Genomic DNA, 26769 nt, shown 5'->3' with positions numbered 1-26769 from the left:
TGCTAACTAACTGCTGCTCTCTGCTACTGTCCCCCAGGTATTAAGGGGACGTACCAGGGTCTGACGGCCACCGTCCTGAAGCAGGGCTCCAACCAGGCCATCCGCTTCTATGTCATGACCTCCCTCAGGAACTGGTACAAAGGTACGGGAGTGTCAGCCATCATTATCAGGATTCCAGGGGCCATATGTATCTCATAGTAGGAGTGCTGATTGGGGATCAGCTTAGCCTTTAGATCGCAATGAGTATTATTGCATCGACAGAAGGGACCTGATCCACTCCTACTCTGACACGTTTATGAATACCGGCCCTGGATGCCTGTCGACACCACACAGACAATGCTGACCTCTAGTGGTCACCTGTAAAAAGGTACTCACTTTGATAAGCGTACTGGGTATATCCCACTTGGGTGAGTGTGACAGAGCATTCTGTCCGTATCTCCTCTCCCCAGGGGATAACCCCAATAAGGCTATTAACCCTGTGGTGACGGGAACGTTTGGAGCCGTCGCAGGAGCAGCCAGCGTGTTTGGGAACACCCCCCTAGATGTCATCAAGACCAGGATGCAGGTACGGGATGGGGTACCGCTACAGGCACTTGTGTACATCTGAAAGGATTGAATGTGTTTGAAATACATGTATGGTGTAACCCCACCCCTGTCTAAGTGAATAACCCTGTGTCTTTCTCTCTCTAAGGGTTTGGAGTCTCATAAGTACAAGAGTACGCTGGACTGTGCCTTGAAGATCATGAGACACGAGGGTGTACGAGCGTAAGTGCACCACTATACACTTCTATACGATCAAACGTTGTGTATAACTCCCTTAAGGAACCTAATGGTATTGTTTACTGCTCATTCCGTCTCATTCCTGAGGTTCTACTCCATAGAGATCCTGAGTTCTACGTATATGATGTTCTACTCTCCTTGTTCTGTGTTCTCTAGGTTCTATAAGGGGACGGTTCCTCGGCTGGGCCGTGTGTGCCTGGATGTGGCCATCGTCTTCATCATCTATGAGGAGGTGGTCAAGGTTCTCAACACGGTCTGGAAGACGGAGTGAGGGGGCAGGGCTGGAGCCTCTTCTGACCTCACTGGGCCAAACACGATGTGACTGGACAACTGAGCCTTCTACCAGTTTGCGTCTCAAACAGCACCTTATTCCCTATATACAGTAGTGTGCTACTTTTGACCCTTCAGGCTCCCATCAGGACCATCAGGCTCTGGTCAAAAGTAGGGCATTGTGTAGGGAATGGAGTGCCATTTCAGACGCATTCTACCCATAACTGTACTCACCAGCTGAGCTGTAAGCGGAGTGAAAGCTGTCATATGAATAACATCTATTTGGACATAGCCTAGCTATTTGGATGCAGTGGTCACAAACCCTGGTCCCAGAGAGCTACAAAGTGTACAGGCTTCTGTTCCATCCCTGCACTAACACACCTGATTCTTCCAAACAAGGCCTCCATGAGTTGAATGAGGTGTAGCGCTAAACTGGGACAGAATCCTGCACGTAATGTCACTCTCCAGGACCTGGACTGAAGAACACTGAAATATATCATGTTTTTTTTTTATATCTACGTAAATTAATTACACTATCATAATGAGTTAACTGTATGGTAGTGGGTACCACATCATCCTGAGTTAAAGCATAGTGGTTCTGCCTTGACCTGAGGGTCTAGCGACAGTAACAGTTACAGTAGCAACTACATGAATTGTAACTTATACCCACCCTCCTTTTGAGAATTTATTACCAACCCTTTTATGCAATCATTTTACTTGTGTGATATGATTTGTATTTTTATAATGCATATTATGGTTGACTATTAATGTTTAATTGCTGATTATATTGTTTTACTCAGTTCCAGATGCCAAGCCCATCCAGTAGCAAGCTGCCAAGTTGTGACAAATTATACTAATTATTGTCACAGTTCTACTGTAATACCACTCACCCTTTTGGGCTGGCCATGGCTAACGTCTTTTACCTCAAGTGAAACGTATACATAGAGTAATATATTCTTACCAAGAGAAGAGAAAAATGGGTAAATAATATATATTGATTCATAATATATTGATCAGAGTCTTTTCAATGTACTTATTGAATGTTGAATGTGTAGTAACGAGTCTCTGTTTGAGACACGCTGTTATACTGTGCAGTGTTATGTACAGTTCTAACTTGGAAGCGAATGCTTCATGGTGTTAACATTACAGTACTGTATGGATTGGGTGGGTGCAAGAGGTCACAGCATTTGTTTTGTTCCTGTATGGTATATCCACAGATAGAACAATGAGACAGATATTTCACTGGATGTATAAATATGAAGCATCCACTTGGTGTTTCCATTCACTACCAAATATGGTAGTGAGAGAAAGCCCACTGACGCGCAGTGGTAGAAAATGGAACGAGATGGATTATGGCCTACATTCTGCAAATGTTCTCATCGATGAAACATTTGATCTCAATACAGTTTTATGTTCCAAAAACTATAACCTGTTATGAATAGAGTTGACTAAGTTTTGTAGACATTAGCCATTGTCAAAGTTTTCTAAAATCGTGTTGTTTAGAAGGAATGCAAAGTCATATTGGTTATCGCACAAGCGAATTTCACAGAGTAGGCGTTCCCTAACAGAAATATGCAGATGTTTGCTAGAACGGGCCAATAGGATCTCGCTAGCTCGTGCCTGGCTCTGCCCACCTCCTTGCTTGTTCTGCCCACTATGACTCATATGTTCCCATCGAAAACGACAGGCTGTGGTCTAGCTTGGTTTAGTTATAAACAATCTTTGGTATATCACTACTGGTCTCCATTCGGGTTCAATCATACAGTAACTCAGGTTCCCAGCTCAGATTGCCTCCTGCCACAGATGGTTGCATTCCAGACAGTTCAGCATTGTTCTAAGATGGAAACTTGAAGGAACCTTCCCATTCCATTCACACACATTCATATCATTCTAGAGGCCTTTGTTGTCAAAATGGCACCACATGTAACATAATCCTTGACATTATGTTACAATTGGTGCCATTTTGGGGGTTGTTTTAGTTTTAACTTCATGAGGAAAACAACCATTTTGAAACCATTACAATGTATTTTTTTAAATCAATCTCATCTGGGTTTTCAGGGTCTTGATCATAAAGTGTATTTTGCTATAATCCTCAATTGCTATGTGTTGTAGTCATGGTAACATATGTAAGAGCATTCTGAATCTGCACAAATATCTGTCCTGACGATTGTTGTCAAATCTATAACAAGAAAATATGGCATCGGTGGAATAGAAAATGAAACGCATTACTTTGCTTTTAGAGCCTTTGTGTTGTCGGTAACAGTATACTGACTGGTTTGACTCTGCTTTTACATAGTGTTGCATATACAACATGTACTGTAAGATATGGGAGGCCTCAGTCTCCTCCTCACCATATACTGTCTAAAATATCATAATCTCACCATCAAAATTAAATGGATGTCATGACAAATCCCTAGAGGAATGCACTGTGTTTCTTACGTTATTATAACCTCTAAATCTAAGGTGGTATTACACCAAGAACCAATAAATAACCACTGTCTTTGAATTCCTTTATTTTCAATTTGAAAGTTTTTCCAATTGTAGGAAAATGTGTTGTGTTGTGTGAGTGTGAGTGTGAGTGTGAGTGTGAGTGTGTGTGTGTGTGTGTGTGTGTGTGTGTGTGTGTGTGTGTGTGTGTGTGTGTGTGTGTGTGTGTGTGTGTGTGTGTGTGTGTGTGTGTGTGTGTGTATTTCCCTCCCACTGTAGCTGTCCCATCTGGAAATCTGAAAGTGAAAGAAACAATTCATTCCTTTTTATAGTTACAGCACCATCATTTTGAGGTGGTTTATGCATTCAAACAAGAGAATGTTACCTGGGGTTCATTCAATCTCAACTGAATAATGGCTCTGACTATATTTACAAGATAATGTTTGTGAATAGTAGCTATGATGGCCATATACAGTGCCTTCAGAAAGTATTCACACCCATTGACCTTTTCCACATTTTGTTACAAAGTAGCTTAAAATGGAGTTAAATGTAATTTTTGTCAATGATATACATAAAATATTCTAATGTCAAAGTGGAAGAAAAATTCTAATGTTTATAAAAAACAAAACAAAAAAAACACACTAATATCTCTTCATTAGATACAGTGTAAGTGTTCTAGTTTATTATTTCTATGTGGGGTTCTAGGTTTAATTTTCTATGTTGGTGATTTGTATGATTCCCAATTAGAGGCAGCTGGTAATCGTTGTCTCTAATTGGGGATCATATTTAAGTAGTGTTTGTTCCCACCTGTGTTTCTGGGATATTGTATTTTGAGTAAGTGTATGTAGCACCGCTGTAGTCACGGTTCGTTGGTCGTTTCTTGTTTTGTTTAAAGTTTCACATTTAATAACTGATGTGGAACTCAACATCCGCTGCGCCTTGGTCCGTCTCTACAAACAACCGTGACAGTAAGGTGAATTCATCTCCCAGTGTCTGACAGAAAGCAGACTGAATTTTGCCTGTGCCTAGTTAAATTGTTTGTTTTTTATCCCGAAAAACTCCCCAGTCCATAACTATTACAAGCATACCCATAACATGATGCAGCCATGTCATACCCATAACATGATACTTTAGATTTCCCTCTAGTGGTGTGGGGGCTGTGCTTTGGCAAAGTGGGTGGGGTTATATCCTTCCTGTTTGGCCCTGTCCGGGGGTGTCCTCGGATGGGGCCACAGTGTCTCCTGACCCCTCCTGTCTCAGCCTCCAGTATTTATGCTGCAGTAGTTTATGTGTCGGGGGGCTAGGGTCAGTTTGTTTATCTGGAGTACTTCTCCTGTCCTATTCGGTGTCCTGTGTAAATCTAAGTGTGCGTTCTCTAATTCTCTCCTTCTTTCTCTCTCTCGGAGGACCTGAGCCCTAGAACCATGCCCCAGGACTACCTGACATGATGACTCCTTGCTGTCCCCAGTCCACCTGGCCATGCTGCTGCTCCAGTTTCAACTGGCCTGGGCCCTAGGACCATGTCCCAGGACTACCTGACATGAGGACTCCTTGCTGTCCCCAGTCCACCTGGCCATGCTCCTGCTCCAGTTTCAACTGTTCTGCCTTATCTTGGCCACGTTCTGTTATAATCTCCACCTGGCACAGCCAGAAGAGGACTGGCCACCCCACATATGCTCTCTCTAATTCTCTCTTTCTTTCTCTCTCTCGGAGGACCTGAGCCCTAGGACCGTGCCCCAGGACTACCTGACATGATGGCTCCTTGCTGTCCCCAGTCCATCTGACTGTGCTGCTGCTCCAGTTTCAACTGTTCTGCCTTATTATTATTTGACCATGCTGGTCATTTATGAACATTTGAACATCTTGGTCATGTTCTGTTATAATCTCTACCCGGCACAGCCAGAAGAGGACTGGCCACCCCACATAGCCCGGTTCCTCTCTAGGTTTCTTCCTAGGTTTTGGCCTTTCTAGGGAGTTTTTCCTAGCCACCGTGCTTTTACACCTGCATTGTTTGCTGTTTGGGGTTTTAGGCTGGGTTTCTGTACAGCACTTTGAGATATCAGCTGATGTACGAAGGGCTATATAAATAAATTTGATTTGATTTGATTTGATTTAGTGCCTTGTTGTAAACAGGATGCTTGTTTTGGAATATTTTTTTATTCTGTACAGGCTTCCTTTTTTCACTCTGTCTATTGGGTTAGTATTGTGGAGAAACTACAATGTTATTGATCCATCCTCAGTTTTCTCCTATCACAACCATTCAACTCTGTAATTGTTTTAAAGTCATCACTGGCCTCATGGTGAAATCCCTGAGTAGTTTCCTTCCTCTCTGGCAGCTGAGTTAGGAAGTACGCTTGTATCTTTATAGTGATAACTTCACCATGCTTAAAGGGATATTGAATGTCTGCTTATTTTTTACCTTCTTTGTGAGGCATTGGTGTTTGTGGTTGAAACTGTGTTTGAAATTCCCTGCTCGACTGAAGGACCTAACAGATGTGTGGGGTACAGAGATGAGGTAGTCATTCAAAATTCATGTTAAACACTATTATAGTTCATGTGACCTGTTAATCACATTTTTACTCCTGACCTCATTCAGGCTTGCCATAACAAAGGTGTTGAATACTTGACTCAAAACCATTTCAGCTTTTCATTTTTTATTAATTTGTAAACATTTCAAAAAACATAATTCCATCTTGACATAAGACATTGTGTGTAGGCCAGTGACAAAACAAAATCTACATTTTATCAATTTTAAATTCAGGCTGTAGTAACAAAATGAGTAACAAGACAAGGAGTGAATAATTTCTGAAGGTAACTGTATATTACTCTTCTATTCCTCTGGCTATGTGTAGTACACAAATCAGGGTGTGGATATCAGTCCTTTAGACTACAGTTGGGATAATTAGAGAATGTAATTTGAGTTCACCAGATTGTTATATGAAGTGTCTGTACCTGTATTTTCTATCCTGTTTTTAAACTTTTTCTTAGTCTTCTCATCAATTCCCTCTCATCTTGCATTTCTTTTATCTTCCTCGCATATTTCTGCTGCTCGCTCTCCCTCTCTCTTCCGTCTTTCTGAGGGAATCGTTTGCCATCACTACAGTGTCTGTCACATTCCTCAGATTCTGTATGACATTTTCCAGTCTTTTTTTGATCTTTCCCCAGCTCCATCAAAGCTTTTACTCCTCCTTCATTCTCTCCTTTTCATCATCCACCTCCTTCACCCTCTTTATTTACTCATGCTTTCTCTCCTTCATTCTCTTCCTTTTCCTTCTTCACCAACTCCATCTCTTTTTCAATCTCTTCATATCACATATTTTTCAGTCTTCAACTTCTCCTTTAATCCAACTCCTTTCATATCCAGTCACATGCTTCACCTCCTCCTTCCTATTCTTTCCTATTCTCCTTCAATCCCTCCAATTTATCTTTCTTAGCCTCTTCCTTTGCCTTCTCTTCCACATCTAAACTCAGTAACAAAATAAAAACGTCCTCACTGTCAACTGCGTTTATTTTCAGCAAACTTAACGTGTAAATATTTGTATGAACATAACACGATTCAACAACTGAGACAAGTTCAACAGACGTGACTAAAATAAATTGAATAATGTGTCCCTGAACAAAGGGGGGGGGGTCAAAATCACAAGTAACAGCCAGTATCTGGTGTGGCCACCAGCTGCATTAACCTCTTATGGCTGCATCCCTTGTTCTCAATTTCCACCTGAAGACATACCCTAATCTAACTGCCTGTAGCTCAGCCCCAGAGGCAAGGATATGCATATTCTTGGTAACATTTTAATGGAAACATTCTGAAGTTTGTAGAAATGTTAATTGAATGTAGGAGAATATAACACAGATCTGGTGGAAGAAAAGAGAAAGAGCATACGTTTTCTGTTTTTTTATTGTTGTAGCATCATCTTTCACATGTACTAGAAAAGCCACACAGTCAGATAGGATGCTGGAGAGTTTCAGACTGATAAGTTTCAGGAATGGGTGAGCTACATGACATTTAGCATGAAGTCACCCAGGTGTCCCACACAAGTTGCCCAAATGTACCTAAGTGGCCTAATTGGTGAAATGACCTATAACTATATACAACAGTGCAAATAACTATATACAACATATCAAAAAGCAATTCTAACACACACAACAGAAATATTTAAATATATTTTTTTATATTAGAAAATAAATACACTGCTCAAAAAAATAAAGGGAACACTAAAATAACACATCCTAGATCTGAATTAATGAAATATTCTTATTAAATACTTTTTTCTTTACATAGTTGAATGTGCTGACAACAAAATTACACAAATTGTCAATGGAAATCAAACTTATCAACCCATGGAGGTCTGGATTTGGAGTCACACTCAAAATTAAAGTGGAAAACCACACTACAGGCTGATCCAACTTTGATGTAATGTCCTTAAAACAAGTCAAAATGAGCCTCAGTAGTGTGTGTGGCCTCCCTACAATGCCTGGGCATGCTCCTGATGAGGTGGTGGATGGTCTCCTGAGGGATCTCCTCCCAGACCTGGACTAAAGCATCCGCCAACTCCTGGACAGTCTGTGGTGCAACGTGGCATTGGTGGATGTAGCGAGACATGATGTCCCAGATGTGCTAAATTGGATTCAGGCCTGGGGAACGGGCGGGCCAGTCCATAGCATCAATGCCTTCCTCTTGCAGGAACTGCTGACACACTCCAGCCACAAGGTCTAGCATTGTCTTGCATTAGGAGGAACCCAGGGCCAACCGCACCAGCATATGGTCTCACAAGGGGTCTGAGGATCTCATCTCGGTACCTAATAGCAGTCAGGCTACCTCTGGCGAGCACATGGAGGGCTGTGCGGCCCCCCAAAGAAATGCCACCCCACACCATGACTGACCCACCGCCAAACCGGTCATGCTGGAGGATGTTGCAGGCAGCAGAACGTTCTCCACGGCGTCTCCAGACTGTCACGTCTGTCACGTGCTCAGTGTGAACCTGCTTTCATCTGTGAAGAGCACAGGGTGCCAGTGGCGAATTTGCCAATCTTGGTGTTCTCTGGCAAATTTTATTTTTTATTGATTTATTTCACCTTTATTTAACCAGGTAGGCTAGTTGAGAACAAGTTCTCATTTGCAACTGTGACCTGGCCAAGATAAAGCATAGCAGTGTGAACAGACAACACAGAGTTACACATGGAGTAAACAATTAACAAGTCAATAACACAGTAGAAAAAAAGGGGAGTCTATATACAATGTGTGCAAAAGGCATGAGGAGGTAGGCGAATAATTACAATATTGCATATTAACACTGGAGTGATTAATGATTAGATGATCATGTACAGGTAGAGATATTGGTGTGCAAAAGAGCAGAAAAGTAAATAAATAAAAACTGTGGGGATGAGGTAGGTGAAAATGGGTGGGCTATTTACCAATAGACTATATACAGCTGCAGCGATCGGTTAGCTACTCAGATAGCCGATGTTTGAAGTTGGTGAGGGAGATAAAAGTCTCCAGAGTACTGGAACGAAAGGCGGCCGAATGAGGCCAAACGTCCTGCACGGTGTTGGGCTGTAAGCACAACCCCCACCTGTCGTCGTCAGGCCCTCATACCACCCTCATGGAGTCTATTTCTGACCATTTGTGCAGACACATGCACATTTGTGGCCTGCTGGAGGTCATTTTGCAGGGCTCTGGCAGTGCTCCTCCTGCTCCTCCTTGCACAAAGGCAGAGGTAGCGGTCCTGCTGCTGGGTTGTTGCCCTCCTACGGCCTCCTCCACATCTCCTGATGTACTGGCCTGTCTCCTGGTAGCGCCTCCATGCTCTGGACACTACGCTGACAGACACAGCAAACCTTCTTGCCACAGCTCGCATGGATGTTCCATCCTGGATGAGCTGCACTACCTGAGCCCCTTGTGTGGGTTGTAGACTCCGTCTCATGCTACCACGAGAGTGAAAGCACCGCCAGCATTCAAAAGTGACCAAAACATCAGCCAGGAAGCATAGGAACTGAGAAGTGGTCTGTGGTTATCACCTGCAGAACCACTCCTTTATTGGGGGTGCCTTGCTAATTGCCTATAATTTCCACCTGTTGTCTATTCCATTTGCACAACAGCATGTGAAATTTATTGTCAATCAGTGTTGCTTCCTAAGTGGACAGTTTGATTTCACAGAAGTGTGATTGACTTGGTGTTACGTTGTGTTGTTTAGGTGTTCCCTTTATTTTTTTGAGCAGTGTATTTAAAAAAAACAGTAGACCCTTTGGAAGTCCTCTACACAATAGTTTGCTGACTGTGCCATGTCCCATAGCAGTATCTTTCTGATGTAAAGCAGAGGCAAACTGAACAAGTGGTGCAGGTGATGGGGGACTTCATGCGACACAGAACACAACGACGCCTCCATGCTGTGCCCTTTTGGCCCTGAGGCACAGTCATGAATGCAGTAATGAACTATGGCATATGAACACCACTGGAGGCAGGAGTAGAGGGGGCAGAGGTAGAGCGGGCAGCTTGGCACCGGGGGCTCCCAGTCGCTATCACTGTGAAAGAAAACCCCACAAAAAAATGTGTATTGTATGAGCCTTTTGTCATCACATAAAATAGACAGATATGTATTGTATAGAGCAGAGGGAACAGTCACTAAGGTGAAGTGCTGTTCCATTCAACTCCGGCCTGCCCTCCCCCGGCAGGGTAGCCTAGTGGTTAGAGCGTTGGACTAGTAACCGGAAGGTTGCAAGTTTAAACCCCCGAGCTGACAAGGTACAAATCTGTCGTTCTACCCCTGAACAGGCTAGGCTGTTCCTAGGCCGTCATTCAAAATAAGAATTTGGACTTGCCTAGTAAAATAAATAAAAATGTATAAAACATTACCAAACATACATTTTTAAAAGGAATTGTGGTTAAAACATGTATACAGAGACAATTCCATAAAAAAAACAAATACTTTCCTTGTTTCTCGGATATAAATTCTGCCCTTATTGTGATATTCAATATGATATGTTGGCAATACAGAGAGAGACGAGACATGTACTTCCCGGTCTTTGTTAAGGTTGAAGGGAACTTAATGGCAAGGACTATGCCACAAACAAGGACAATTTTGACATTTGAAATCAAATCAAACATTTTTCCATTTACCACCAATAAATCTTCAAAACAACTAGTTGAATACTACTGTTAAAAGATGTGTTCAACTCTTTTTGATAGTTTAAAATGAGTAGATGTCCTCATAGTACTATTGTGTTAAGGTCAAACAAAAGGTCAATAGATTAAATTGGGAGTGTTAATCTCTAGTTTTACATGAAGGCACATTAAATACAATTCATATGAAAAAAATATTTGCATGGATTATAGTGGTTCTTCATAGCCTACTGACAAAAGTAAACTCAACCATATAAATGTTTCACACTTTGTTGGATTACTATCCTCAAGCTAGGAGTGGAAAAACTAGACGAGAGAGACTAGACGGCACCAACAGAGATGGTCGCCTCGCTTCAGGTGTTTAGGAAACTATGCAGCAATTTCTTTTTTATGTATAATATCTTACATTGTTAGCCCAGAAAATCTTAAGTGTTATTACATACAGCCGGGAAGTATTATTGGATATAAAAGCGACGTCAATTTACCAATATTACGACCAGGAATACGACTTTCCCAAAGTGGATCCTTTGTTCGGACCTCCACCCTGGACATGGAATCTAATCCCAGAGGCCAAACCAAAACAACACGATCGCCGCAGGAGGGGCAGACGGAGCGGCTTACTGATCAGACTTAGAAGGTGGGCACACCATCCACCGCTTCCGAGCATATTACTCGCCAATGTCCAATCTCTAGACAACAATATGGATGAAATTAGGGCACGAGTTGCATTCCAGAGAGACATCAGAGATTGTAACATTCTCTGTTTCATGGAAACATGGCTCACTCGGGATATGTTGTCAGAGTTGGTACAGCCACCCATTTTCTTCATGCATCGTGCCGACAGAAACAAACATCTCTCTGGTAAGAAGGGCGAGGATGTATGCCTTATGATTAACGACTCATGGTGTAATCATAAACATACAAGAACAAGTCCTTTTGTTCACCTGACCTAGAATTCCTTACAATCAAATGCATCATCTCCCAAGAGCATTCTCTTCGATTACAGTCACAGACGTGTATAACCCCCCCCCCCCTCCCCACCCTACACCTTGACGGCCCTGAAAGAACTTCATTGGACTCTATGTAAACTGGAAATCATAAATCCTGAGGCTGCATTTACTGTAGCTGGGGATTTTATCAAAGCTAATCTGAGAACAAGGCTTCCTAAATTCTACCAGCATATTGAATACGCGTCAAGAGCTGGTAGCATTCTGGACCATTGCTACTCTAACTTCCGCAATGCAAACAAAGTCCTCCCCCACCCTCCCTTTGGTAAATCTGACCATAACTCCATTTTGTTGCTCCCATCCTATAGGCAGAAAATAAAACCGTGAATGCCCGTGCTCAGGTCTATCAAATGCTGGTCTGGCCAATCGGATTCCACGCTTTTAGATTGCCTCGATCATGTGGATCTGGGTAGCCTCAGACAATAACATTGATATATACGCTGACTCGGTGAGCGAGTTTATTAGCAAGTGCATCGGAGATGTTGTACCCACTGTGATAATTAAAACCTTCCCTAACCAGAAACCGTGGATTGATGGCAGCATTCGCGCAAATGTGAAAGCGCGAACCACCGCTTCTAATCATGTCAAAGCGACTGGAAACATGACCGAATACAAACAGTGTAGTTATTCCATCCATAAGGCAAACAAACAAAGCGTCAGTAGAGACAGTAGTCATAATTCAACGGCTCAAACACGAGAGGTATGTGGCAGGGTCTACAGTCAATCACAGATTACAAAAAGAAAACCAGCCTCGTCGCGGACATCGACGTCTTGCCCCCAGACAAATTAAACAACTTCTTTGCTTGCTTTGAGGACAATACAGTGCCAATGACATGACCCGCTACCAAAGCCTGTGGGCTCTCCTTCTCCATGGCCAATGTGAGCAAAACAGCTAAACATGTTAACCCTCGCAAGGCTGCCGGCCCAGACGGCATCCCTAGCCGCGTCCTCAGAGCATGCACAGACCAGTTGGCTGGTTTGTTTATGGACATATTCAATCAATCCCTAAGCCAGTCTGCTGTCCTGTTCAGCAAGAAAGCTAAAGTAACTGAACTAAATGACTATCGCCCCATAGCACTCACTTCTGTCATCATGAAGTGCTTTGAGAGACTAGTCAAGGATCATATCACCTCCACCCTACCTCATACCCTAAACCCACTCCAATTTAGTTACCACCCCAATAGGTCCACAGACAACACAAATCGCCATCGCACTGCTCTATCCCATCTGGACAAGATGAATACCTATGTAAGAATGCTGTTCATTTACTATAAAGGATGGCAAGGCACCATTGCATACATATACATTGCTATGTAAGTAGTAAGAAATGTATATATAAAACTGTAAATAAACTGTGTATAAAAATGTAACAGAGTTATGTAACAGAAACACCTTTTAAAAGTTCAAGCATAAAATGTTTAAAAATCTGATACTTTATGTAAAAACATGAGAGATATTTCTGCAACTCAACAAATCAACCTTATTAAGAGGCTATTCACATAAATCCTACAATTTGTTGTGTTGTAAGATTTGTTAGAGCAAGTTGAGTCCTTATCAACTGTAGTCGGAGTTAGCCCCTTACGGTGTCCCACTAGTTTCTCATCATGACCCCGAAGGAGCTGAATAAGAAAGGGAAAAGGGGCTGAAAGGTCCATTTTAAAAAGTTGAGGAATTCTGAGCACTTAATTTTCTTAGCAGTAATGTCTATCGTGAGCATTTTGCACTCGACTCCCACAGTGGAAAGAGGCAATGCAATCAGACAATGTCATATGGAAGGAAGTTTTGATATGCCAGTTGATGACAATTCTAACAATCAACAACATATAAAATTGTAGAATTGGAAACCCCGTTTTAAAAGGTTTTTGGCAGTGAAATCTAGTCTCCGGACAGCTACTGGATTTTGTATTGGGGAGTGTTAAGATGTTTGGCTTAATAGGAGTGGCAAAGTCCACAGCCCCTCCTCTGAAATCCTCTTAACTGGTCTATGGGCCATTTGAACCCTGTGATTTGTTCAAATAATCAGTGAAGAAAAAAACAAGTGCACCGGAAGAATTGTTCCTGGTAAACTAACCCTATCTCGGAGATCCGAGAGGATTATATTGATGCAAAAATTCCACCTGGGCAATCGAGAAGGCAAGGAGGGGCGATTTCCATATTGCTTATACGCGTCTCATCCTCCCAGGAATAGTGTATTTTATTAAAACTGCATTGTTGGTTAAGAGCTTGTAAGTAAGCATTTCACTAACACCTGCTATATTCGGTCATGACAAATAAAATGTGATTCCATTTGAATACGGTCCTTGATCTCCAAGAGTGCTTAGGGCGGGGGGCTGTTTTGGGATTGGCAGTAAAAGCTGCATCATTTCAAGAAAGATACCTACATCCACAGTGTAATCCAACTCCAGTATAGGACAGTTGGAGATTGTGAGAGCCGTTTTGGGAGGGATGGGAAGCATCATATTGCTTTAGACCTCAGAGCTACTGGGGTTGACTGGCTGACCATTCACTGAGACCAGGTTTTTCCTCTGCCACTTCCTGTTGCACTTGTTGTGGGTGTAAAACAACTGCTTCTGGATGCGGGTGGCATGTGGAGTCATCGTCCGAGATAAGCCATTACTAAACTCTGATTATTTTCACCATCTCTCCTACAGAAAAAGGGGATTCCAAAGGTGAGAAGATGTCTGTTTATTTGAATGTAAAAACTTGACAAGGAATTTCTATCAAGTCTTTTTATTTGCCTATAGACAAGAGTACACTCTCATTTTGTTCACCGGTCCCTTTGTTCAGGCACACACACCCAGCATTTCTAGCTAACTTTGACACAATTATTCCCGTGTCCACAAAGAAAGACCCACTTCCCGTTTCGTTACACTTCGTGCATAGAATGTGAGCTCACAAGATGAGGATGGTTGAAGGCTTGTAAATACAACAATGCCAAAGGAAAAACAGTTTCAGGGCTGGAACCCCTCTAAGTTTGCTATTGTTCAAGTACCGGGTACAAAGCCATTCCTCTCAGTGCAGACGGTCATTGAGATGGACCCTGAGGCACACCAGAGGCAGCACAGGAGCCAAAGGAGCCTGGAACAACATACAGGTCAGGGGTCAGGTTAACTGTCCTCATTAGTAGACTTCTGATCACAACGACTGCATCCCAAATGGGTCCATATTCCTTATTATAGTGCATTACTTTAGAACAGTTAAAAGTAGTGCACTATATAAGGAATATGGTGCCATTTAGGGCTCAAACAATGTTACAGCTCTGTGCTCATACTGTATGATTAATGATACAGGCCTCGTCATTATTCTGATAATATGTGAAACTTGTGTGAAAGATAGTGAAACAGCCATACAATTTGTATGGCAACCAGATGTGGTGAAATTCTCTTCAGTCCTTGGTTCGATTCCAGGCTGCATCACATCTGGCCGTGATTGGGAGTCCCATAGGACGGCGCACAATTGGCCCAGCGTTGTCCAGGGTAGGCCATCATTGGAAATAAGAATTTGTTCTTAACTGACTCGCCTAGTTAAATAGTGTGGCCGTAATACCCCCTTAAAAAATGTGGCCCTTTGGCTGAATATTATAATTCCCTTCTCCTGGCTGATGCAGAAGTACCTCTCACTCAAATGGCTCTCCGTCACGTGATCAGGTCTTTCTCACAGGCTACAAGTGAAGACTGACACATCCGGGATGCAACTGCATGGGCCCTTATCAAATTCCGAGGCGCATATTGACGATATTGAAAGAACTGTCCACATTTACTTTTTCACCAACAAGATGAGTAGACCTAACAAACAACTTTCCTTAACATAAATATAGTAGGCCTAGCCTATAGAAAGCTGATGGGATACCATTTTTAGGAGGCCATTAAAACTATTGTTCTCACGCAATCGCATAGCTTATAGAAATGTTGTGCAACATGACCTCATGGGCTCTCATGAAGTGTTTGATTAGATTGTCGATAATATTTGCATTGATATCAGAGTGATTAGAGGGACAATAGAGTGCTGAGTACCAGGCAGTTAGCAAGTTTGGTAGGCTACTAATGACCATCAGCAGAATCAGAGCTTAGAGAAGCCTATTTACCTTGACTAAACGGTCACGTGGAATTTGACTGCCGTCCATGACTCGTGACTGCCAGTGTGGCAATAATATGGTCATCTTAACAGCCCTCTCAGTGGTTTCAAGATTGTATCCTTAAATATTTGATGACCTGATCATAGCGAAAAAGCAAATACTTTTGCATTTCCCGCTGTGTAAGGGACAGATCTAAAACTCATAGAAATTGTTGCATGTTGAGTTTATATTTTTGCTCAGTATATATTATATAAAACTCGACAAACATAAAATACATCCCTCCCTACCTTGTAGGCTTACCCAATATCGAAGACTTCACCAATTGCCACTGCACAGTTTGGATTGATTTTTATTTGTCCCCCAAAAATAAAATACATATACACAAGTAATTATAAACATGACAGGGATTGAAAAATGAAGGTGGGGACTTATTTCCATTGTGGTCCCTACAGTAATAAGGACTAAATGTGAGTCGAGTTTACACATCTCCATCTGGCTTTCAGAGCACTGTCAGTCTTCTCTCTCTCAATCAATTGAATTGCATGTCCCATGTGGCTCAGTTGGTAGAGCATGGCACTAGCAATGCCAGGGTTGTGGATTCGATTCTCAAGGAGACCAGAACGAATGGAAATGTATGCACTCACTATTGCAAGTCGCTCTGTATAAGTGTTTGCTAAATGACCATAATGTAAATCCAAAATAGATAATGCTGATCAAATTTGATATTGAGATACACATGTCCTAGCCTACCTCTTTCAGGTAATAAATAAAATGTAGTTATTAACCTTATAATTAGCTAACAAATGATGGGCTATGCATAACCTTCTAATTTATAGCCTCGTCTCTTGTGCAATATATACCATGCTCTCCGCTGGCCTCTGTCCTTAAAAAACGCTCTTAGAGTCCCAGGAAAAGCTAGACTAGAATATCTTGCATTTCTTATACTAATAGACTATTGGAAGAGGATGCAAGCTGCTGTAGCAGTTATTTGTTCAAACCCGTAACCATTCAATCTTTGTGAAGAGAAAAGAAAGCCATCTGTATCTTATTCTAGTCATATAATTATTTAAGCATGTCATTAAAATGATGATCAGGACAACTAAACATTTCATTTAGGCTTACTGTTGAAAGAAAAGAAGGAATGAAGCAACAATAGAGAAAGGGGAGGTAGGCTAATACACACATCACACAACATTAGGGGAAATATTATGAAAAGTATGCATGAGTCAGCCTACTAATTATAAAAATGTAAAATAGGCCCTGTGTGTTCAAATTAAAATCAAATTCACGAGACTATAATTGTACATTTGTAGGCTGCATGTCCTGTACCAGCATCTCATTCTCTCCTAGATTCATGGTTTGAAAGAGGTGCGTAATTCAAGTCAATATAATACAATAATAGTCTACATTCAAAACCATTAGCTTACTAGCGCTTGCTTCATTTACTTAGCCAAGAGAGCAGAGCTACATCTATAGCCTTTTCTGTTTTTCTTCTGGTCCTTCTGTAGCTCAGTTGGTAGAGCATGGCGCTTGTAACGCCAGGGTAGTGGGTTCGATTCCCGGGACCACCCATACGTAGAATGTATGCACACATGACTGTAAGTCGCTTTGGATAAAAGCGTCTGCTAAATGGCATATATATATATATATATATATTCTGTTGTGCATAATGTGCAGTAGCCCATCATAGGCTATGTATTGGATAACGGCACAATCATTTCAGATTTTCTTGGGGCATGGACCCATACGGTTTTTAATGTAGGAATCATAAAATGTATTTCATGTATGGCTCTTCAGGCTCAGGTAGCATCCGACATTAATTTTCATGCCGATCTATTCAAATCCAGACATATGATTTAGGATGACACTTACGGTTTGGGTGGGAAATACCAGGTTACCCAGGAGAAAAGTTATTATTGGATGGAATATACAGGGAAAATATTCAAACCTAATATGTCGCGTATTCATTAGATGTTTCTAGCTAATGGTGATCCATCATGTGCAGGCATAATCAAAGAGACACTGGACTAGCGCACTTGCCACTGTCTTTAGGGTGTCTATAGCTAGGTTTCCATACAATTGGCAACATATTTTCATACAAATATGAAAAAATCTGCATATAAACAATATGATCATTCCAGGATTTCCTTTAGGAAAATTTGGAGCCGGACAACGTGACCGGGAAGATGACTGGACAATTGAGAAATTTAAACGGACATCCATATGCATTAAGATCTGACTTGGTGCAGCCAGTTCCATCAATAAAGGAGGGATATTGGCCAAATGAGACACATTTTAGCGTCCTTAAAATAGCCTATAAAAGAATGACAAAAACACTAATCCTTGTGTTGATGTGTAGCATACGCGAAACTTCTTAGCCTATTTGTTTTTCAGGCTACTTTCCTAAAACAATATAGATCCGTCAGAGATTTGAGCACTAAATGCATTAATATAGAAAGTGGCCTATATAAAAGGAAAATAAGTTTAACCTTAACATCATAGTACCGTCAAAGCTCATCACTAAGCTAAGGATTCCTGGGACTATAAACACCTCTCTCTGCAACTGGATCCTGGACTTCCTGACTAGCCGCCCCCAGGTGGTGAGGGTAGGTAGCAACACATCTGCCAAGCTGATCCTCAACACTGGAGCTCCCCAGGGGTGAGTGCTCAGTCCCCTCCTGTACTCCCTGTTCACCCACAACTGCATGGCCAGCCAGGTACGACTCCAACACTATTATTACGTTTGCAGACGACCTAGGCCTGAACACTGACAATGACGAGACAGCCTACAGGGAGGAGGTCCGAGACCTGGCCGGATGGTGTCAGAATAACAACCTATCCCTCAACATAACAACGACTAAGGAGATGATTGTGGACTACAGGAAAAGGAGGACCGAGCACGCCCCCATTCTCATCGACGTGGCTGTAGTGGAGCAGGTTGAGAGCAACAACAAACTAGAGTGGTCCAAACACAACAAGACAGTCGTGAAGAGGGCACGACAAAGCCTTTTCCCCCTCAGGAAACTAAAAAGATTTGGCATGGGTCATGAGATCCTCAAAATGTTCTACAGCTGCAACACTGGTTGCATCACTGCCTGGTATAGAAATTGTTCGGCCTCCAACCGCAAGGCACTACAGAAGGTAGTGCGTACGGCCCAGTACATCACTGGGGCTAAGCTGCCTGCCATCCAGGACCTCTACATCAGGCGGTGTCAGAGAAAGGCCCTAAAAATTGTCAAAGTTCCCCACCCACCCCAGTAATAGACTGTTCTCTCTACTACCACCGCATGGCAAGAAGTACCGGAGTGCCAAGTCTAGGACAAAAAGGCTCCTCAACAGTTTTTACCCCCAAGCCATAAGACTCCTGAACAAGTAATCAAATGGCTACCCGGACTATTTGCCTTGTGTGCCCCCCCATCCCCTCTTTTACGCTGCTGCTACTCTCTGTCTATCATATATGCAAAGTTACTTTGATCATATGTACATACTACCGCAATCAGCCTGACTAACCAGTGTTTGTATGTAACCTTGCTACTTTTAAAGCCTCGCTACTGTTATTTTTCACTATTTCTTTACCCACCTATTGTTCACCAAATACCTTTTCTGCACTATTGGTTAGAGCCTGTAAGTGAGCATTTCACTGTAAGTTCTACACCTGTTGTAGTCGGAGCTCGGAACAAATAAACTTTGATTTGAATAAAACCCTCTATATTTATTGAAAGGAGCATCAACCTCATCACTGTGCACTTTCACCACCCTGTGAAGTTTATCATAATTTACTTAATCTGTAGCCTGAAACTGCATGCTTTCCCATGATGTCGTGACATTTGTTATTCAACATTTGGGCTACTTTACAGCATAAAAGGGTTTGATGGAAACCTGCTAAACGTCAAACCATTTTGAGGATGCGTGCATGCCTACAGGAGACTTGAAGTAGCCTAATCAGAATAAATCATTGATTGTGTTTGCCACATTTGAGATGTATTACATTTTTATAAGTTAAATTATAAATATTTAGGCTATATTGAAGCTTGGTTTCTAGGTGCGCGAGGTACAGCTGCATGGATTGGAGAGGAGGCAGAGCTTGTTTTAAGCTTTCCTGAATAACTGGGCCTGCCGGGAGAATTTGTGGCCACATTATTATAGGACAACTTGGGAGAATGATGATATGAAACAGACTGCACATTCAGTATCAGCATTAAAAATACAGCCAGACTGGCCTGCTGTGCCTTTCTAGACCTTATAAACTATTGTAAGTAGACTCACAACTGATCCAAATCGAATGAAACATTCAAATCACAGAGCTTTTGCACCATTATTCAAATTACATTTTCACCTCAGCCTAGAGTAGAATTTTTACTCACTTGAATACAATAATGCAATTATTCAATGCATTGTAGTGTTGTCGGTTAGTCTAGGTAGGATACTTGTACTGTCCCTAAACAAGATCAATAGAGGAGCTTTTTGAGCTGCTTTTCATGTCTTCACTGTTCTTTTCATGCGCAATGATGCACCTGTCCGCTGCCTACAGTATCAGCTACTCATATTTGTACTTGTCAATTCATATTGAAAATTGATGCAACTTGAATGCTTTTATGTGTGGTATGATTGCTAGTTAGCCTATTTCCGATCTGGACAAATGTTTCACCTACCACTATTATCACAATGAAAGATGGCAGGATAGACTTAGACTGGTACTGACCTGTGGTATAGTAAAGGTTAGCACATGGAAAAGCGTAGTGCATAATGGAAGTACCAAAACACTCTTGTCATAGGGGAAGCGCATGCAAGCAGAAGAGGACATTTGGCTAGGACGGAAGAAACTATATAGTAAAACCTGCAAGAGTTAATGTTAACCAGGAAAGAAAAAACACATTACCCCCCTGTGCCCAATAAAAAGAATACACACAACCCTCCCCAAAGCAAAAATAAATAACTAAATTAACAACCCTCCCCTATTTTGGGCCACCCTTCCATCCCAGTAAATGTGACCTATCCCTAAACACATTTGCAAATAGGCTCAGGAAAACTCATCCGCGCACACACACAGGCGTATCAGATTACTTTGTAGCTACCGTTATTTTCTTGCAATACGACTTGAGACGTTGAAGAATTTCAGCTTTGCCGAGAGGACTCGTGTCGTCCACTGTACCTTTGCTTTTCCGTTAAATGTCATTGTTATGGAACAGCTTTGTTTTCTTCAAAAGATGAAAATAAATCTGACCTGTCATCGTCTCCGCTCGAGAAAGTCACTCTCGGATTTAAAGCGTATAGTATTTTTTAAATTTAAAGAAAAAGTTTCTCCAAATATTTTGCACAATTAAAAATATACATTGCTAGTGGCTTGGTTTTAGTTCATTGTAACAAAAATAAAAATGTTGAATTGTCTCGCGAAGAAAAAGCAACAATTAACGTTACAGTGGTGGGTGTCGACAGTTTAGATCAGACAGGGGCGTGTCTTGTGGTTCTTGAATGGGAATTTTAACCCGTTCACTCAATCAATTTATATCCAAAAACGTGTAACAAGTGCCATCCCATGGTTTAGTTAGTAATGGCGATTTCGTTGAGTATCATGATTTAGAGATGCAGACACATGTATTAAGTTAGATTCACTACCAATTACGAATAGCTACAGCGTAAGTTAGCTAGCTAACTCAGTTTTTCCATCCTTCAAAGCATCATTCGTTCCATCGAGAGCAGCCGAGTGAGTATTTTGAGTGAAATTTATGTACTTCACACGCGCTGGTCAATTTATGTTGTCGAGCTACGGTTGTTTGATTTGCTTTGTTTGTGAGAAGTTACAGCTAAGTTACTAACTACTCAAACGTGCACGGAGAAAGCCAATACACACCTTCCAACTCGATTGCTAACAGGTGCCTTTCGCTAGCTACTTCGGCCTGGCGCTGTGTCAACACTAGCCTGGGCTGCCGCTAGTGGGCTTCTTCTTTATGGAAGCCCACTATCTTAATGGAAGCCCACTAGCGGCTGATTAGGCTATGTCAACACTGGGCCTTGTTCAGTAGGACACAATGAGAACATTCATTCAGATAGAAATATAACCGACAGACATGCATTTTACACGCAGAGTAAATAATATTTTCAGTACTGCACATGTAAAGTCAATTCCATGTCAGGCGTGTCTGTAACACAAAATACACTTCATGACAAAGTATGTGGACATCTGCTCGTCGAACATCTCATTCATAATCATGGCCATTAATATCAGTGGTGTAAAGTACTTAAGTAAAAACACTTTAAAGTACTACTTAAGTAGTTTGTTGGGGTGTCTGTACTTTACTATTTATATTTTGGACAAATTTTACTTTACTACATTCCTTAAAGAAAATATTGTACTTTTTACTCCATAAATTTTCCTTGACACCCAAAAGTACTCCTTACATTTGAAATACTTAGCAGGACAGGAAAATAGTCAAATTCACGCATTTACTGAACATCTCTACTGATGTCTGAATGTTGTGGCTTTTCATAAATGAAAAAAAAACAAGAAAATGGTGCCATCTGGCTTGCATTATATAAAGATTTGTTTTAATTATTTATACTTTTATTTTGATACTTAAGTATTTTTAAACCAAATACTTAGACTTATACTCAAGTAGAATTTTACTGGATGGCTTTTACTTGTTATTTTCTATTAAGATATCTTTACTTTTACTCAAGTATGACAGTTGGGTACTTTTTCCACCACTGATTTAATATTGAGTTGCCCCCCCCTTGGTACAACAGCTGCTTTCCACTAGATGTTGGAACATTGCTATGGGGACTTGCTTTCATTCAGCCACAAGAACATTAGTAAAGTCAGGCACTGATGTTAGGCGATTAGTCCTGGCTCACAGTTAGTGTTCCAATTCATCCCAAAGGTGTTTGATGGGGTTAAGGTCAGGGCTCTGTGCAGGCCAGTCAAGTTCTTCCACACCGATCTCAACAAACCATTTCTGTATGGACCTTGCTTTGTGCACGAGGGCATTGTCATGCTGAAATAGGAAAGGGCCTTCTCCAAACTGTTGCCACAAAGTTGGAAGCACAGAATCATCTAGAATGTCATTGCATGTTGTAGCTTTAAGATTTCCCTTCACTGGAACTAAGGGGCCTAGCCTGAACCATGAAAAACAGCCCCAGACCATTATACCACCTCCACCAAACTTTGCAGTAGGCACTATGCATTCGGGCAGGTAGTGTTCTCCTGGCATCCACCAAACCCAGATTCATCCGTTGGACTGCCAGATGGTGAAGCCTGATTCATCACTCAAGAGAACGCGTTTCCACTGCTCCACAGCCCAATGGCGGCAAGCTTTACACCACTCCAGCCGACACTTGGCATTGCGCATGGTGACCTTAGGCTTGTGTGTGGCTGCTCGGGATTGGAATCCCATTTCAAGAAGCTCCCGATGAACAGTTATTGAACTGATGTTGCTTCCAGAGGCAGTTTGAAACTCTGTAGTGAGTGTTGCAACCGAGGTGAGCTTGTGTGGCCTGCCACTTCGCAGGTGAGCCGTTATTGTTCCTAGACGTTTCCACTTCACAATAACAACACTTACAGTTGGCCGCAGCAACTGACTTGGTGGAAAGGTGGCATCCTATTGCGGTGCCATGTTGAAAGTATTAGTGAGAGGATAAGTATTCCCTCTCACCCCCCCCTTTAAGATTTAGATGCACTATTGTAAAGTGACTGTTCCACTGGATGTCATAAGGTGAATGCACCAATTTGTAAGTCGCTCTGGATAAGAGCGTCTGCTAAATGACTTAAATGTAAATGTAAATGTAAATGAAAGTCACCTGAGCTCTTCAGTAAGGCCATTCTACTGCCAATGTTTGTCTATGGAGATTGAATGGCTTTGTGCTTGATTTTATACACCTGTCAGCAACAAGTGTGGCTGAAATAGCTGAATCCACAAATTTGAAGGGGTGTCCACATACTTTTGTTTATATAGCGTATGTCCATGTGAAAGTTCCACAACAGTGCCCTAGTAGCTTAATGAACTAAGAAACACAATCTGATTTACATACCAACCTTCCCTCTGATCTTACTTCTTCAGGTGCGTTCTCAGACCAACCAGGAGGTAACCGACCGCAGTGTCCAGCTCCAGCCCAGCAGTAATGGCTCCCCCTACCATTGGTGCTGCTTCTCCCAACCCTCAGGTCAGAGAGAACCCCCCTCCCAGGCAGGGCAGGACTCGCCGGGCCCGTGGCGGAGGAGGCCACAGCCGCCGCAGCCTCCTCCGCTTCAGTGTCATGCTAATGACGGTAAGACGCATGGTTACCAGCCACACCAGCCTGGTCAGACGCTTACTCCCCTTCCTGTCCTCCATGTGCTCTAGCCTGGAACGCATTGCCGTGGCAGCGGAGGGGTACACCACCACCAATACTCGCTCCACCAACGCAAATGCTCCCTTTATTGGGTCCTCCTCCACTCGTCCTGCTTCCAGCACCCCAGCCACTGCTAGCAGTGCGCCCTCTAACCCAGCCAATCCACCCAGGGCACTCTCCTCCACCACCACCACCCAGATCCGCAGTCGTACTCGCACAACCGGCACCCGTCGATCTCTCATCCGAGCCCGGACCAACCGTAGAATGGGCCTGTCTCGTATCATTGAGACCCATCTGTCCAGACGAGGCTCCCTCCGTGAAAGGGACAGATGAGAGCACTAAGGAATGAGAGACTCAGATGTGGTTTCTGTTTTCTATGTTGCCTACCTTGTTTTTGGTTACCTGTTCCTTGGTTTGTTTTAATAAATGCCACCTATGAATGTAGATGGGTTTTGTTGACCTTGCTAGCATTGCTGGCTGCATGTACAGTATTATCTGTGCCCAGTGATGTTTATTTTTTGTGAAATGTACAGATTCATTACCCTTACAGTACATTTAATTTTCATGTGGGTTCAAAGAGCTTCTACTCCATTTCCTTTTCCTGGTGATATTTGAATTGGTGTTTTATATTGTTAGCTAATATCAGTGTTTCCCTTAGCCTAATTAATAATTGCAGACTATTCCTCAATGGTTAATGATTTATCATTGTTTGGTCCAGTGAAAGCACTGACTCTGTATTTGCAGTAATAATATGCACTTCTAAGGCATTGGTTGTTATTTGATGCTGTGGCACCGGTTCTTTACAAATTACGTTAGTGCTACTGTGCAAGCCAAGCACTGGCCCTCTAATAGTAATGGAGTTTAATGCAGTGCTATAAGACTCTGACTCCTTGCTCATGTAGAAACTGCTCTGCCTTCTCATCAGGTTTGGTACCCATCATCTAACTACACCTATAAGGATGGTAACAATCGCTAATGGACAACGTCACATGATTATTTACTGAGCAATAACATTGCAAGAGATTGGGGAAGGTACCACACTGAGAAAGGATGGGAGAGAGCTTTTGTTTGTAATTTTTCTAGCTTAATTTGTTATGCATCTGTCTGTCAAAATGGGTGTCAATATGATTTATAAACCAAATAATTTGTATATTTACTACTATTACATATCATATACTTGATTGCTTTTGTTAAACGTTTACTTGTTTGTTTGTTCCTGACGTCAAATAAAGATTCGAATGGATTTTGTCAATGAGTTTTTAAGTGTTGCACATTCAGAGATGGTGACAACCAAAGTGTAGTGGTTTTTTTTCTTGCCACTAGATGGCGATAGTTCCTTTAATTTTATGACGTTTAGTGTTTCATCTGAGTAGTTCAATGAAGACAACTTTAATAGTCCTAGGTTGTCATCCTTTTTGACTGGAGTCAGAGGGAGCAAGTCAATCTGTGCAGGCAGCAATGAGACACACAGACATTTTGTGCGGTTGTTGATGGATGAATGAATGTGTTTAATCTAGGGGTAGCCTATCGGTAACACATTTCAATATCAATATTTTCAATTTCCTGAATCAATCTGCAGTTGTATTTTCATAGCTGTACTCTGCTCTTTGGTTTTCAGAGACGAAACAATCACCACATGTTACATTGTCTATTCGAGAAAAAGTTTAGAGCCAAGACAAAATCACTTCACAAGTTTACTTTGAGCACATCTTTCCATTCCCATTGTCTTGTTCTTCATGATGAACTTAGCAGAGATAAATCATAGTGCCAGTGCTCTTGTCATTGGTGTGAGTATACTATGGGTGCATCCCAAATGGCACCCCATCCCTCTGATCAAAAGTAGTGTACTGTGTAGGGAATAGGGTTTCATTGAACCCTTCTCACGGGAGGGCTGTAAAGTACATCAGTCAACAAATTACTTGTCAGGAGTTGTGCTGGGCTGTGTAGAGGCCATGCATTACTCACAAGACGTAAAGCATATCTTGGTCTTGTAACAATGAGAGTTACTAGACAGCTATCGTACCACACTGAATGGCTCAACGATCAATGCTGTCAGAACACTGCATCTTGACAGTTACACACGACTACACCAAATGCATGGATTCTATTATATTGAGTCCTCTTAAAGGCCCAGTGCAGTCAAAAACATGATTTTTATTTGTTTTCTATATTTATTTCCACACTACGAGGTTGGAATGATACTGTGAAGATGATAATGCCCTTTTAGTGTAACAGCTGTTTGAAGAGAGCTGCTGAAATTTTGGCCTTCCATGGTGACATCACCATGCAGTAAATTAAATGTGCTACACATTGGATGTTTAAAAACGTTTCCATTTTGCGTTGTGTAATGATGGTGTTTTACAGTATTACTTACCAACCAGTGTTGTGATATTTGCCTGTTGTCAAACTGGGACCGCTGCTCTGACATTGGCTGTACAATTTTCGCTGGTAAAGTAGCTATTGGCAAAGTCAGAGCTAGGAAGGGGAAAAGGGTCAAGTGCAAGTGTTAGTTCACAAAATTATTTGTTTCTTTTTTTTTGGTGGTTGAGGAGGGATGCTATGGGATTAGATAAAATACTCTTTAAAAAGGTAGGGTTCCAGATGTTTTCGGAAGATGATGGACAGGGACTCTGCTACCCTAGTTTCAGGGGGAAGCTGGTTCCACCATTGGGGTGTCAGGACAGAGAAGAGCTTGGACTAGGCTGAGAGGGAGCTGCCCTCCCGTAGGGGTGGGAGGGCCAAGAGACCAGAGGTGGCAGAACTGA

At 42.0% G+C, this 26769-nt stretch overlaps 2 protein-coding genes across 5 annotated transcripts in view; both read left to right on the top strand.

Moving 5' to 3' along the window:
- Positions 1 to 3460, top strand: part of LOC124033263 (tricarboxylate transport protein B, mitochondrial-like) — a 35622-nt gene extending 32162 nt beyond the window's left edge. Inside the window, exons 6-9 of the mRNA XM_046345244.1 lie at positions 38 to 142; positions 450 to 565; positions 692 to 765; positions 937 to 3460. Coding sequence (XP_046201200.1) covers positions 38 to 142; positions 450 to 565; positions 692 to 765; positions 937 to 1051 — 410 coding nt within the window. The 3' untranslated portion in view covers positions 1052 to 3460. The remainder of the gene's footprint in view (positions 1 to 37; positions 143 to 449; positions 566 to 691; positions 766 to 936) is intronic.
- An 845-nt stretch (positions 3461 to 4305) lies between these two features.
- Positions 4306 to 25247, top strand: LOC124033261 (formin-like protein 20). Of its 4 annotated transcripts, none has more exons than XM_046345241.1 (3): positions 4307 to 4450; positions 23734 to 23941; positions 24016 to 25247. In XM_046345241.1, the coding sequence occupies exons 1-3, from the start codon at positions 4391 to 4393 to the stop codon at positions 24351 to 24353; spliced, it is 606 nt and encodes a 201-aa protein (XP_046201197.1). In that variant the 5' UTR covers positions 4307 to 4390; the 3' UTR covers positions 24354 to 25247. The 4 variants fall into 4 exon arrangements, 3 of the variants coding, with proteins under 3 accessions (XP_046201199.1, XP_046201197.1, XP_046201198.1); XR_006838348.1 differs by lacking the exon at positions 4307 to 4450 and adding an exon at positions 20710 to 21383; XM_046345243.1 differs by having other exon boundaries at positions 4306 to 4450; positions 23734 to 25247.
- The last annotated feature ends 1522 nt before the right edge of the window (positions 25248 to 26769 follow it).

This window comes from Oncorhynchus gorbuscha, linkage group LG04 (genome assembly GCF_021184085.1).
Source record: "Oncorhynchus gorbuscha isolate QuinsamMale2020 ecotype Even-year linkage group LG04, OgorEven_v1.0, whole genome shotgun sequence".
Lineage (NCBI taxonomy): Eukaryota > Metazoa > Chordata > Actinopteri > Salmoniformes > Salmonidae > Oncorhynchus > Oncorhynchus gorbuscha.
This window is presented reverse-complemented; position numbering and strand designations above follow the sequence as displayed.